The sequence below is a fragment of the Lynx rufus genome, unplaced genomic scaffold (assembly GCF_022079265.1).
Source record: "Lynx rufus isolate CCGP_SWC_20201006 ecotype Redwood Valley unplaced genomic scaffold, mLynRuf1.p SCAF_28, whole genome shotgun sequence".
NCBI classification, from domain to species: Eukaryota; Metazoa; Chordata; class Mammalia; order Carnivora; family Felidae; genus Lynx; species Lynx rufus.
The window spans coordinates 7070366-7084754 of record NW_025814843.1 but is presented as its reverse complement, the minus strand read 5'-3'; the positions used below and the strand labels follow the sequence as shown (position 1 = coordinate 7084754).

General features: G+C 44.6%; 1 protein-coding gene across 1 annotated transcript in view; it reads left to right on the top strand.

The window, feature by feature from the left end:
- Window positions 1–14389, top strand: part of DNAH9 (dynein axonemal heavy chain 9) — a 340134-nt gene that overhangs the window by 186438 nt on the left and 139307 nt on the right. The window contains exons 42-43 of the mRNA XM_047089868.1: window positions 2410–2571; window positions 6863–7059. Coding sequence (XP_046945824.1) covers window positions 2410–2571; window positions 6863–7059 — 359 coding nt within the window. The remainder of the gene's footprint in view (window positions 1–2409; window positions 2572–6862; window positions 7060–14389) is intronic.

The following is a 14389-nucleotide window of genomic DNA, read 5'->3' as shown; positions in this document are numbered from 1 at the left end:
TGAATCTTGATGTCTTTTCTTTTCAGGTTTCTTTTTCAGTTTTAGAGAAGTCACAATATCTTTTCAAATGTTACTTCTGCTCTTTTTTTCTAGTATTCTAATGCAAGTATATGAGACCTTGTCACTGGGTCTCATATGTCCCTTATGCTCTTTCTTTTTTCTCTTAGTGATTCAATCTGAATGTTTTATACTACTCTCTCTTCCTGTTCACTGATTTTCTTTTCAATTCTGTCTATTCTGCTGTCAACTCCATTGATTAAGTTCTTAATTTCAGTAACAGTAATTTGGGGTAATTTTTAATCTGACAATTTCCATTCGATTCATTTTTAAGTTTACTTATTTATTTTGAGAGAAAGAGTGTGTGTGAGAGAGAGAGAGCACGCGCGTGCGCGCGCGCGCGTGTGTGTGTGTGTGTGTGTGTGAGCGAGCAAGGGAGGCACAGAGAGAGAGGTAGAGAGAGAATCCCAAGTATTCTCTGTGTTGAGAAGACCTCACAACCATGATATCACAACCTGAGCACCCCTGATTCATTTTTAAAGGCTCCATTCCTTTGATGAAATTCTTTACCTGATGTCCCCTAATTTCTTGGTCATTTTAATCATAGTTTTGTTAAAGCTCTTGTGTCTGATAATTCCAATACCTAGATCTTCTGTGGGCTGGGTTTTTTCCCCCTGATTTGGTCATGTCTCCTGGTATTTCCAGTAATTTTTGTTTGATGGCCAGACATTAGGAGTTTTAAAATGTGCAGGGGTGCCTGGGTGGCTCTGTCAGTTAAGTATTCAACTCTTGGTTTCGGTTCAGGTCATGTTCTACCAGGTTCATGAGTTCAAGCCCTGAGTCAGGCTCCACACTGTCAGGGCAGAGCTATTCAGATAATTTGAGGGTTTATATGATGATATTTTCCTTCAGAGATTACATACTTCTGCTTCTGGCCAGTAGGTACCAGGGATTGAGGAGTTGAAATTGGGCTCGTTTCTGTGAGGACTGAATGATTGTGACTCACTCATACTCCTGATGTATCACCATTTGAGAAGCTCCCCTGAGGTCTTTAGCCATGAACCCCTTCTTGCTAATCCCTGAACTTCAACTTTCACCCTTCCTACCACTTGAGATGAGGTAACTTTGCTCAGCATCTTAACCTTTCACTTGTCTGTCTCTCTTTGATTTCTGAACCTATGAGCCATTACTTGTGAATTGGAAAATGCCTGAAGGAAAAAAAAATAGTACCAAATTCTGGGTTCATCTTTCTTCCTTCTCTTCCCTAGTATCGTAGCCCCTTGAGTCCTCACTGCCTTGGTGACTCCCTAATGCCTCTAAAACGATGAAGCTTTAAAGATAAGTTCCCTATCTTTTGTAGTTGACTTCACGGGATTGGTTTGTGATCAGGTATTCTGCCACGACTAAAAGCAGAAATCTCGACGTAGGGCACATCAGAGAAAGTGCTGTTGGACAGGAAAGGAGGTGCTATGGAACACTTCAAGAAAGAGATCACACTTGAACTGGATCTTGAAATATGAGCATAGCTAGAAAAGCAAAAGGCACGAAGGCACAGAAAGTATGCAGCGCCAGAAAACAACTTGAATTTGGTGAAACCGAGATCTAGATTTTATGGGAAGTGGTGATCATGAGGAACTAGACTGGTAGTCCTATTACAACCAGAACTTTCTGCCGTGCTCATCCTGTTGGTAATGAGGGATAATTACATGACCACTTTTCCTCATGATAAAAAAAAAAATAATTGGGGGGAAACACAGGTACAGATGAGTTTCAAATTACAGGACTCGTTGAGGTCATTCAGAGACTCTCATCTTGGTTGTCTCCAGTTTTCAATGAAAAATGAGGCTGAGACGTTAGCTAATCGTAGCAGAGAGGTGAGGTGACAGAGAAACTTGAAAAGGATAGTAAATGTTTGGGATGATCCCTGTGGTATACAGAAGGGGAACCCTCTAAAGATGGGTAAAATGGATTACTGACCTGCAAAGGTTAGCTAGAGTCACCCTTTGTCATCGTTCCGATTTTACATAAACAGTTGTCGCCTAGACTGGTTCTCAAACCGGTACTTAGGGAGTTGAAACACGGCAAAGAGGCCACCTGTCTCCTCACTGTGGCTGTTTGGAATGCAGTGATCAAAATTCCAGGTCCTCAAGGTTTTGAAACCTTGCTGAGACCACATACTATATATATGCCATTAGGTATGCTTCCTGTCTTTCTGAATCCCAATCTCCACATTATACCAGATGGATGTAGTAAAAGTTATATTTTTGTAGAAATTGTTTATCATGGTGGTCACATGAGTTTTACCTGGCGAAACTTCTAGTCCAGTACCTGTCACGTACCTGGTTTAATAAGTTGTAGCTGTTGTAGTTTTAAATTGTTATTCACATTATTTTTGGTCTACTCTCTATAAAGGGCATTCTCTTCTCCTCTGTGGAATGTGTAAAATCCACACAGGACCTCGTAAAGCTCTATCTACATGAATCAAGTCGGGTTTATCGGGACAAGATGGTGGAAGAAAAGGACTTTGATCTTTTTGACAAAATCCAGACAGAAGCGGTCAAGAAAATTTTTGATGTGAGTATTGCCCTGAAAAAAAAAATTGCTATATATTTGAAAAATAAATATTTCTGCAGACGATCACCCAAATGATAAAATCTAGCTCAGAAATGGGGCAAGGTGGGGGGCGGGAATCAGAGATTAGATAGAGAAAGAAAATCTATCATTATTTTGCTGAGGTGAAAATGGCAGGACGAGAAAAGACATAAATTACCATAGAATTTCAGTGTTGGGAGGGTCTGTGGATTTCATGTGATCCAATTCCTTGTCCCATACTCGCTCATGTCAGTAGCATTTCTCAGATTGGTCATCCCAGTGGATGCATCCTTGAAAATGCATAATCTCATCTTTCCCGGGGGAGCCATTCTGGAGCCACTAATGACTAGAAATTTGAAGCAATTTATTTTATTTATTTTAAGTTTATTTTTTTATTTTGAGAGAGAGAGGCAGAGAAGGAGAGAAAGAATCCCAAGCAGGCTCTGTCAGCACGTGGGGCTTGAACTCATGAACCATGAGATCATGACCTGAGCCGAAATCAGGAGTCCGATGTTTGACTGACTGAGCCACCCAGGTGCCCCTGGAAATTTGGAACAATTTTTATTTTTTTTATTTTTAATTTTTTTAAATGTTTATCTTTGACAGAGAGAGAGAGAGAAACAGAGCATGAGTGGGGGAGGGGGAAAGAGAGAGGGAGACACAGAATCTGAAGCAGGCTCCAGGCTCTGAGCTGTCAGCACAGAGCCCGATGTGGGGCTTGAACTCATGGAACGTGAGATCATGACCTGAACCAAAGTTGGATGCTCAACCAACTGAGCCACCCAGGCGCCCCTGGAACAATTTTTAAATTCGGAAGCTTTGGAACAATTTTAAAGTCTGGAATTTTTTTCTTTTTCTTTCTTTCTTTCTTTCTTTTTTTCTTTTTCATTTTCATTTATTTGAGGAGAGAGAGTGTGTGTATATGAGCAGGGGAAAGGGGCAGAGAGAGAGGGAGGGAGAATGCGAAGCAGGTTCCGCGCTCAACACAGAGCCTGATGGGGGGACTTGATCCCATGATCCTGGAATCATGACCCGAGCCAAAAACAAGAGTCAGTCACTCAACCGACTGAGCCACCCATGCACCCCAGCTGGAAATTTTTTCTAATGATGACCTAAAATTTATTTCCCTGTCCACTCATATTAAGTCTACATGAAACACTTTCAAATATTTCAAATAATATGTCTTGTCCTTCCTGGGTCTTCTTTCCTCCAGACCAAATAGCCTCTGTTCTTTTAGCCACTTCTGACATGGCTTGTTTTCAAACCCAGAGAAATTTGCCATCATCTTGATTACTTTTCCATCAGTTCCCCCCTCTGAGATCGTGGTGTCTGATTTTTCGTCTCACAACCCAACTGGGGTCTGGCCCAAAGCAAGATCATCATTCCCTCTTCTTACATACTATAATTTTGTTACCATTTCCCAAAATTGTCCTCCTAAACTGTTGAACTACAATATACTCCTTAGAAAGAAGGTATCCATGATAAAAATAAGTTGAGAAAGTACTTCATATTCTATCCCTCTCTTGGAAATACATCGTGCTTTCAGCACATTCAAGCCCCCAAAATCTTGAATAACCCTGATTCGTTTGTCATTTCCCACATGTATGAGATCCTCAAACCCTTTTCCATTCATGAAACTTACTAATAATTTGCAGAACGAATATTCCACAGAATATGCCTTGGAAAGCACTGATCCACAAACGCAGCCTAAGATCATGTTACACTTCTTTGTGTCACAGTTACCCCACAGCTAACACTGAGCATTCTGGAAGTTGACCCCAACTCCCTAGTTTCCACTCAAGCCACTTGTCCTCTCTCGAACTTAGAAATAACCAGAACTTGTATTGAAATGTACCGTGTTTCCCTGCTCGCCTTGTTGGGTCTAGCACCATATTTTGTCCTGACACCAACCTGGGTCTACCTCTGAAGATACTTAGAGTCCATCCCAACCTACATGGCAGCCTTCTGGATCTTGGACAGCATTTTTAAGGAATTTATCTCAGCCTCCTCTTTACTAATATGAACACCCTGAAATGCCTCCCCTTACCATTTTTCTGTGCCCCGCTCTCACATCTTAGATGCCCCTCTGAGCATTGTAGCATTTGCCAATTTATGTGTTCGTGGTTGGCTCTGCAAACGCACCTTGACTATTTTCTCCAGCCAGTCTGAGCTGGCACTTTAGACGGACAACTCCCAGCCTTTGAAATCGAGGTTCCTCTGTGGGTCTGTATCCTAAGGACGCATTCTTTTGATCATAGACCCAGATATAATTAATACCATTATCCTTCTCCAACAACCTCTGAAATGCCAGCCAGAATCACCTCCGGCCGCATGAAATCTTGGTATCGGTATTAATGAAAGGTTGCCGGATTTCCACCAAGGAAGTGACACGGTCCTGTTTCCACCATTAAATTCTTAACGTTCTCTGAGAAGTGGCCCTTGTGTGATGTGGCGTCACTATGAAGAAGTCTTTGATTCACCGGGTGCTTGGTTTTCCTCTCCCTCCTGCACCGCCTGGCTCTGATCAGAAAATCTGAGACACATTGTTTTGTTCATCAAAGAGTCTTTGTAGAGTGGGCTTTTCAGAACTGCACTTCAGTCCTTCCTCTGCTACATCATTCATGTAAATTGACTGCTATCAGGACCAATTCCCAGTATATTAGCCCGTGTTCAAACTGGGTAAATGTATTCCCACATCACTTCCCCCACGTGCTTCCTGCAGCTAGCGAGAATGGCTCGCCTGCATTTCATTAAATCTTATCTGAGTGTCTGGGCATTTACTGCTAATGTGTGGCAAAGGCAGAATGGTTTAAAGGCTTTCCAGGGCCCTGAAATCACCTTCAAAATACAATAGCTCTTTGATATTTAACTCTTGCCATTTCATTCTTCTTATAAACCAGTCCTGGTTTCTCTGTCCATGTGACTGTCGAACTCACTTCCCCTCTATTAAGTTTGATGCATCGTGCCCACGGGCTTACAAAGCCAACCCTAAGGGACTCATCTCCTGGGTAATGTCCTTGCTGATAAACAGCATATGTGTTACCTCTTTGGCAGGTGGTTCTCCCAGTCAGAACGTTGGGAGAAAAACACAATGGCAGTGGGGATAGTTGCTCATAATGGTACAGCACTAGGAAACCTGTTTTGTCTCAACTTCCTTCTGCCACCTTTCTTCCTTTCGAAGTCTCTAGCATTCAGGTTTCGGTAAGTAAGTGTACAATGGAATACTACTCAGCAATGAGAAAGAATGAAATCCTGCCATTTGCCACAACGTGGATGGAACTGGAAGGTATTATGCTGAGTGAAATAAGTCAGTCAGAGAAGGACAGATATCATATGTTTTCACTCATATGTGGAACTTGAGAAACTTAACAGAAGACCATGGGGGAAGGGAAGGGGAAAAAAAACAGTTGCAAACAGAGAGGGAGGGAGGCAAACCATAAGAGACTCTTAAATACAGGTAACAAACTGAGGGTGGATGGGGGTGTGCAAAAAAATAAATTAAGGAAAAGATTAGCTGCCTCTTTGATGCTTGGAGGGCACCTTGGTGGTAAGGAGACATAGATGCCGTATCTTTTTAATTAATTGGATTGTACTAGGTATTCATTAAACATGGTTAGGTCTTCCCTGTGGGCAAGAATTAACACACAATAGGCTCATATCTTTAGGAAAATTGTGCACCATGTACACGCAGGGGGCTCTCCTGTGAATGAACCAGTCACCTAAGGATGGCTCATGGCACATTTTTCAGAAACCAAGTTCTCTGGGCTGAGCCTGTGGAGCTGGGGCTGGTAGCCTACAGTGGGGTGTCTCACAGGAAACAGGAAAGGATATTTTAGGACACTGCTGTGGATTGGGAAGCAGGACTTGTTGGAATGGGTGCGGGGGAGATGAGGCCACTGGTGCATGGACCCCTTCACCCGGCACTGGTCGAAGAGCCGCTGCTTAGCGTAATCTGCCCCTGTGTCCCCATCCATTCCTCTGCCCAGACATGGGCTCTACCTGTGTATGTGGGAGGGTCCCTCCTACCTTCCGGTTTCCACTCTCAGCCCACAAGGAATAGCAAACATCACTCATGACTTCATGGAGCTAGTAAATGAATGTTAAACATCCACTTCATAGAAGCTTCTCAAGAAAAAGAAAGTGTTGGAAGCAGGACTGATACTTAATTTGCAGGGTGTGTTCAGAGAGAAAAAGCACATGAGGGGTCTTCAATCTGTATGGAACCAGAATTGAGTCTGTAAGGAGGGTCCTTACGCCTGTGTCCCATCACCAGGGTGTTGATGAGACGGTGGAGCAGACCCGAAGCCTAAACATATATTGCCATTTTGCAAATGGTATTGGTGAACCCAAGTACATGCCTGTACAATCGTGGGAACTTTTGACCCAGACTCTGGTGGAAGCCCTGGAGAACCACAATGAAGTCAACACAGTGATGGACCTGGTTCTCTTTGAGGACGCCATGCGCCATGTGTAAGTGTGCTTCCGTTCTTGCCTTTCCTCAGTTGCCTCGTCTTCCCAATGTCAGAGGTCTCATGTGGGCATTTGAGGACACCTCCCTAAAACCAGAAAAAAAGCAGCTATGCCTCTGCCCTGAAGGTCAAGATGGCGGCCGGTAGAGCAGCGGCTGCAGTGTCTGCCACTGACCCTAGGGGGCAGCAGGATGCTGAACTCAGGCAGCACTGGATGTATTTCCTTGTGTGTCATTTACAATCCCTGGGCATGACCACAGTGACACCAAGGGAAAATTTAAGATCATAAAAGAGGCACCAGAACAGCTCAGAACCCATATCCCCACCCCATACCGGTCGAAGGGCCAACTTTAGAATAATGAGATTGAAGATTTTTGTTTACGTGCTCACAGATTTCAAAAATTGAATACCCTTCTTAAATGTTATTGCCATCAAATGAATCACTGAGAGTAGTCACCAAGCCTCCCAGACGATTTATACTCACACCAGTGCTGTCCCTGTATTGCTCTACATTCCCCGGTTTAATCACACCTACCATCCCTCCCTGCCTTCCAAAATCTTTCCACCCTGTCCCCTGGTACCCGTGCACTTCAGCAGCAAAACCCACCTCATCTTTACCTTCTCTGAACCTCCCCTCATTGATGATTCCGAGTGAAACCTCACTGACCCCTGAGTGGAGGAAAGCTCTTTTTGCTTCCCTGTTCTGTGTGCCCCCAGGATCTAGAGAGAACTAAGTACCCTCCTTCTCCCCCACCTCATTTCAATGGCACATTTAAACCATTTCTCTCTTTATCCTTTACAAACCCCACTTCTTCTAAAGCACTGGCAACCGGACATTCATACTCATCACCTCGCCTGTCATCTGCCAACATCCAGTTCTCCCCCTACACTTACCGGCTGCCTGGGTGCTTGGAGCATCTTCTCAACTACATCTTTCTCCATGGCTGGCATTGGTCTTGTTAATTCCAGTGGTTGTTTCTTCCATCCCCCACCTCAGCCACTCGCTCTCATGTTCCTACCCTTGCACTTCCATTATCGGTGATGATCCCATCTCCACCATTGCCATTTCAAACATCCCTCTCTCTGACTTGTACCTCTTACCCTTCCACTCGCCTGCTCTACTTCCCATTGCAGGTATCCTTTCTTTACCCAGTTTTATTGAGATATAACTGACATATAACATGGTATAAGTTCAAGGCGTACAACGTCATGACTTGATATACGTGTATAGCACAAAATGGTCATGACAATAAGATTGGGGCACCTGGGTGGCTCAGGTGGCGAAGCGTCCAACTCTTGTTTGGCTCTGGTCACGATCTCACATTTACGGCATCAATCCATGCATCGGACTGTGCACTGAGCATGGGGCCTACTTCGGATGCCCCCTCTCCCTCTCTCTTTGCCCCTCCCCCTTCTCAAAATAAGTAAATAAACTTAAAAAAAAAGATTAGTTAACAGTCATCACTTCTCCTAGTTACCATTTTTTTCCCCTTGTGATAAGAGCTTTTAAGATCTGTTCTCTTAGCAACTTTCAAATACACCACACAGCGCTGTTAACTGTAGGCATCGTATTATATCTTACATCCCCAGAACTCATTTATCTTCTATCTGGGATTTTGTACCTTTTGACCACCTTTACCTGATTCCTTACCCCCATCCCTCCAGTCTCTGGCAACCACAAATCTGATTTCTGTGTGTGTGTGTGTGTGCGTGTGTATGTGTTAGATTCCACATATAAGTAAGATCATATGGTATGTGTCTTTCTCTGACTTACTTCAGGTGGTGTAATACCTTCAAGGTCCTTCTGTGTTGTCCCAGATACAAATATTCCAGTTACTCTTAAACGTCATCAAGACTTCATTTCATGGAGCCAACCACTTTCGCAGACTCCTTTGTCCCTCTGCCTACCATGCCTTTTCTGTCCTCAGCCATCATAGACTCCCATCATCCTGGTACAGGCTCCCCTAACTTTCCTGGCATAGCATCCATGTGACAAAACCCCATTCTAGTCAAACCCCACTGTCGTCTTATTCCACACCTGCCCCCTAAGCATCTGAAGATCGTGGAAGAAAAACCACAAAAGTTTTGGCTTGGTTTGCTTCATATTTTCAGCCACACCTACCAAATGGGCCCCTAACGTTGTGGAAACTCCACCTCCCCTACCCTGGGCAGTTTGCTCTCTTGCCCTGCCTGTGGTAATTGCATCATGTAGTTTTCTGTTCTCAAGCTTCCAGCATCCTTCTCCTCTCTCTGTTCCCAGTTAATGAGCACATGTCTTACTTCACTGCGATAGTGAAAGCAACCAGGAGAGAATCCTCTCATCTCCCCATCATCAAATCTAACAGCCTATCTTCATCCCTCCTGCATCCCACCCACAGATTGTGCCTTCTCTACTGTCTCAGCAAATGAACCATCCCTGTTCCTACCTGAGGCCAATCCCTCCGTGTGCATTCTGGATCCTGACTCTTACCACCTTCTAAGTGACTTTATTCCTTCTGAAATTCAATTATTCTTTCTCCCTCCTTCCTTCCCCCTACCTCCCCCTCTCCCACCACCTCCTCCTTTCTCCCTCTCTCTCTCTCTTTCTCTTCCCTCCCCTCTTTGCTCTTGTCTCCCCTTACCCCATCTTCATTGATTCAGTAATTGCTTCATCATATGCATCTACATACAAACATGCCAGATCATCCTTATCAAAAACAATAAACTATCCCTTCACTTTTACATCTCTTTCCATCTCCTACCCCCATTATTTTTTGCTCCTGTTCATAACAGCATTCATCAAAGTGGTTGTCTGTGCTTGTCATACTTTCTCACTTCTCATTCTCTCCTTCACCCGTTTCTTATCAATTGAACAAATAAGTTCTTATCAAAGTCACCACGGAGCCACCTCTTGCGAAAGTCAGTTGTCACTGCTGGGTCCTCACCTTGTATAACTTGCCTTTCTACTGCATTTGTCATGATTAGTCACTCTAGTTGTTTGCATCCATCCATCCCTCCATCTATTCAACCATCCATCCCTCCATCTATCCAACCATCCATCCATCCAACATGTATCTATTGAGTAGGCATAGTATGAGTGCAGGGATCTTTGTTTTATTCACTGCTAGATCTCTAATACCCAGGACAGTGTCTAGAACATAGCAGATCAACAAAAATTCTTAGCATGTCATATGGCATAGGTGATGTAGAGAAAACAGGGAAGAGGGAACAGAGAGTGCTGGGGGCAGGGGGCTGATTGCAGTCTGAAATAGGATGGTCTGGAGGGCCTCTCTGGGGAGGCAGCATTGATGTGACACGTAGGAGCCCCCCTGAACACAGAACTCATGTGGGCCTAGTGCATGGATCTTCGCATAAGTCATTTCATCTAGTCTCCACAAAAACCCTGAAGAAAGTGAGGTCTGTCATCCCTCCATTACAAATGAGGAAGCTGCAACCCAGAGAGATAAGAGAGTTGCCTAATGCCACACTCCCCAGAAACAGGTAAGCCAAAGCTTACACTAGGGCCCTGTGGCTTCAGCGTGTTTGATCTGGGCTTTCACACTGTGGTACTTGTTCATCTACTTTTCTGTCTCTCCCGGGCCAATGTGAGCTCCTTGTGTGCGGACTCAGTCTTGCTCACGGCTGAATCCCCAGTACCTTGGACAGCGCCTGGTGCCTAGTAGGCGGCCAGTAACCAAGGTTTTAGGATATCTGTTCAGTAACCCTGGGCAGCTTCAGTGGACACGTCCCCTCCTCAGTAACAGCTCTCAGAGCCTGTGTCATCGTCTTGGAATTGAGACAGATCTTTGTCCTTTCAGGGTAAATTTCATTTGAGAGAAGAGCAAGTGAATTCCGTCAATGCGGTTTCCAACACGGGTGATCAAACTCACTAATTCTGTTTATAGGAAAAAATAAGACTATGAAAACTGGCTTTTCTCCTGAGACTCCTTAACAGGCTCCAAAGATGGTTTCCAAAGAGAATCTGGAGCTAACTGGAACAATGAACTGCCTTGAGGGAGGCAGTTCTCAAGATTAAAGTTTATTTGGATGTATAATTTCACATACATTTGTTTAAAAATATCAATGTCTCACGACTTCATCTTTGCACTGCCCTCCCCTCCCCTCCTCGGGCTCCTCACTCCCCTCTGCTGCCCCTACCAGCCAGATAGAGCAGAGGCATCCCCTCATGCCAGAAAATGGAATCAACAGCTAGAAACACAGACAACCTAAGAGTGACAAGATTTGTGGCCTCACATCACACCGCATCATGCCCGGGGCAGAGGGGTTTGGATTCCCTCCGGGAGGTCCTGATACCTAGGGTGATACATAGGGTGGGAACAGGGCAAGGCAGAGCAGGACGGAGGCTATGGCACTCCCTGGGAACCCACAGGGCTGGCGGGTGGAGGCAAGGTAAGGGCGTAGGTTCCTAGGTGCAATGAGGCTTATGCTCATTTTGATTCTATCATCCGGCTCTTGGTTCTCACCACATGAGTTCTCACCATTTTCTCTGATCTGGTTTCCCTACACCTTTCCCAAGCTCTGCTACTAACTCTTCCTGCTACTTCTGTGCTGAACCCAATCATGGAGCACCGCATCGCGGGGATGGGCACAGGCTCCGAAGACAGAGTCAGACCCACATTCAAATCCCGGTTCTGCCGCTAATTGGCTTCGGTATTTTTCAAGGGACACTGAACTTCCCCGAGCCTCAATTTCTCCTCTGGGAAACGAGGATAGTAGGAATGCCTACGTCGTGCGCCTACGTTGTGGCAATGGGTATACAGTGCTTTGCGCTCAACAGAGTCCGTAGGTTTAGTCTTTTTCTTTGTGCTGTTATGTCCTTAACGGTACCATTTTGCTCTCCTACTGACTTTCTCTACCACCTCAGCAGATTCTTGTTGCGCCTTTCCTTAAAGCCTCACACCGGGTCTTTTCCCCTGCTTGTGGCATAACCTTAACGTTTTTCTTTGTTTATTGGCTCCCACATAGATTCTTTGTTCTGCCTCTTCTTTCTCTTAGCATCACTTAACAAAAAAGGAACTTGAGATGTACTTCTCTTGTGCCCCTTCCTTTGTGCATCCTGTCCATTCTCTAGGGCGTGAGTGTGCGTGTGGGTATGCGCGTGCGTGTGTCGGCTTCGGTGAGCCCGCTTCCTCCAGCTGTGCTGTGGTACATCTTTGGCTTTTGTCTTTAATCTCACAGAAATTCAGTAATGGGCTTAACTTAGACTCCGCTGGTTTGCTTGCCCAGGAGTCCTTCAGAATATTGATCCTCTTTTTTAAATTTTGTAATTTGAATGCAGAGTCCTTTGCCCTCGTCAGAGGTTGTTAATGAATCCCCAGCTGGAGTCTAATGCTGACAGTTGCAGACTCAACCATTCTTCTCCGGAAACTTCAGCACTAATGATGCATTTCCCATTTAGATATTGAATAGCAGGGACCATGCAAAGCTGAGGTCAGGCCTTCCAGCCTAGAGGGGGTGTTGGGCGGCCCAGAGAACCCAGGTGAACTTCTTCTCCAAATAGAGGGCCTGGATATGCTTCTCCTTTCATCATTGCCGCCAGGCGCCCTCTAATATAGTCACAAAGCAGGTGGGTCCTTGCACCTCACATCCCCCCAGGTGTGATGCTGACTGGAAGGTATTTGTTGTGCTCTTTGAGTTTAACTAAAATTTATTAAATGCCTTCAATGTGCTAGCATTATAGAGGATACAAGACGAGTTATACATGCACATTCTTCCAGGGCCTCGAAACTAGGACTTAATAAGGGAGCCAGAGAAGTGAAAAGCCATCTGATACAAGGGAGAGTATAAGTATCACAATTAAAGAATTCTAAAGGGGAAAAGCAAAATCATAAAAGAACTAAGGATAGGTCAGTAAATAATTCCTAAATTCTTAGGGGAATCAATTTTAACTATAAAACTCAGTGACTTACAATTTTAAGACCAGAAAGCTAGGATTTTCCACACATCAAAAAATACGTTAAGACCAAAAGGTAAAAGTGACAAATTGGAGGGATATTTCAGAACATACATACCTAAGGGGGTCTTACAAATCTAGAACACTTCAATTAAGAAGTGGGAACTTGGGGTACTTGGCTGGCTCAGTCGGAGGAGTGTGCAACACTTGATCTCAGGGTTGTGAGTTTGAGCCCCGTGTTGAGGGTAGAGATTAAACAAAAAGAAAAAAAAGGGGGGGGGCAATGGACATGAAAAGGAAATTTGTAAAAGAAAAAATATATAATGATAAGAAAGATGTTCAGTTCCCTAAATAATGAAGAAATAAAAATTAATATTTTCAACCACGCAACCGGCAGAGATTTAAAAGTATGTACATAGGACCCCGTGTCCACAAGAATGGGGGCCAGACTCTCCTATCGGCTGATAGGTGGGCATTGTTGACTGACCTTCAGCCCTGCTAGGGTTTCCTTCTCAGTAGCAAACGCATCCCACAGGAGACAGGAGGCAATGAACACCCAGAGGCATTTAGGTTATCGACGCTGATTATGACCCAGTCATCAGTATGTGCCAGAAATTTTGCAATAGTAAGAAAATCAAGCCACAGAAGGTTTAACCTCATATATGCTCATAGTTTGTTGACACGTCAAGCCCCAGAACTCTCCCCGTGCCCCAGCCTTTTTTCCAAATGGAGCTTAGCTACCCTTGGGCCTCCCCACCCCTGATTACCATTACTTAATGTGAATACGGGATTTGTCACTGTAATATCGTGAACACAAGGTAGAGACACAGGCTCATAGCCTGTGCTGTTCAATCTCAGATGTCCACTCTGCTGTGTTTGGTCAGACTCCACCTGAGGTCTTGTTCTGTGTACCCCTTCAGTTCCGAGGTCCCCAACACCTGTTGTCTCATCCTTATTTTACCCGTTTCTCCACCGTGCCTTGGTCACTGTGTTACGTTTTCCCCAAATTTTTAACGTATTCTAATTCAACTCACATGATCTAACATAGGCTCACCTTTTGAAATAAGAGATCCACATTTTGATCCATCGGTTGTACCTAAGTCGACCGCAAATTGTTGCCCCCATTCTGGGGCGGGCAGTTTTTCACTACGTATCAAAGGTCGTGAAAATCGCCTTACTGTTTGACTTGGCAGTGTTACCTTTTTTTAAGCTTATTTATTTATTTTTGAAAAACAGAGAGAGTGAGCAGGAGAGGGGCAGAGAGAGAGAGAGGGAGAAAGAGAATTCCAAGCAGGCTCTACACTGTCAGCACAGTGCCTGATACGGGGCTCGAGCCCACAAAGGGTGAGATCATGACCTGAGCTAAAACCAAGAGTCGGACACTTAACTGACCGAGCCACCCAGGTGCCCCTTGGCAGCTTTACTTTTAGGAGCCCGT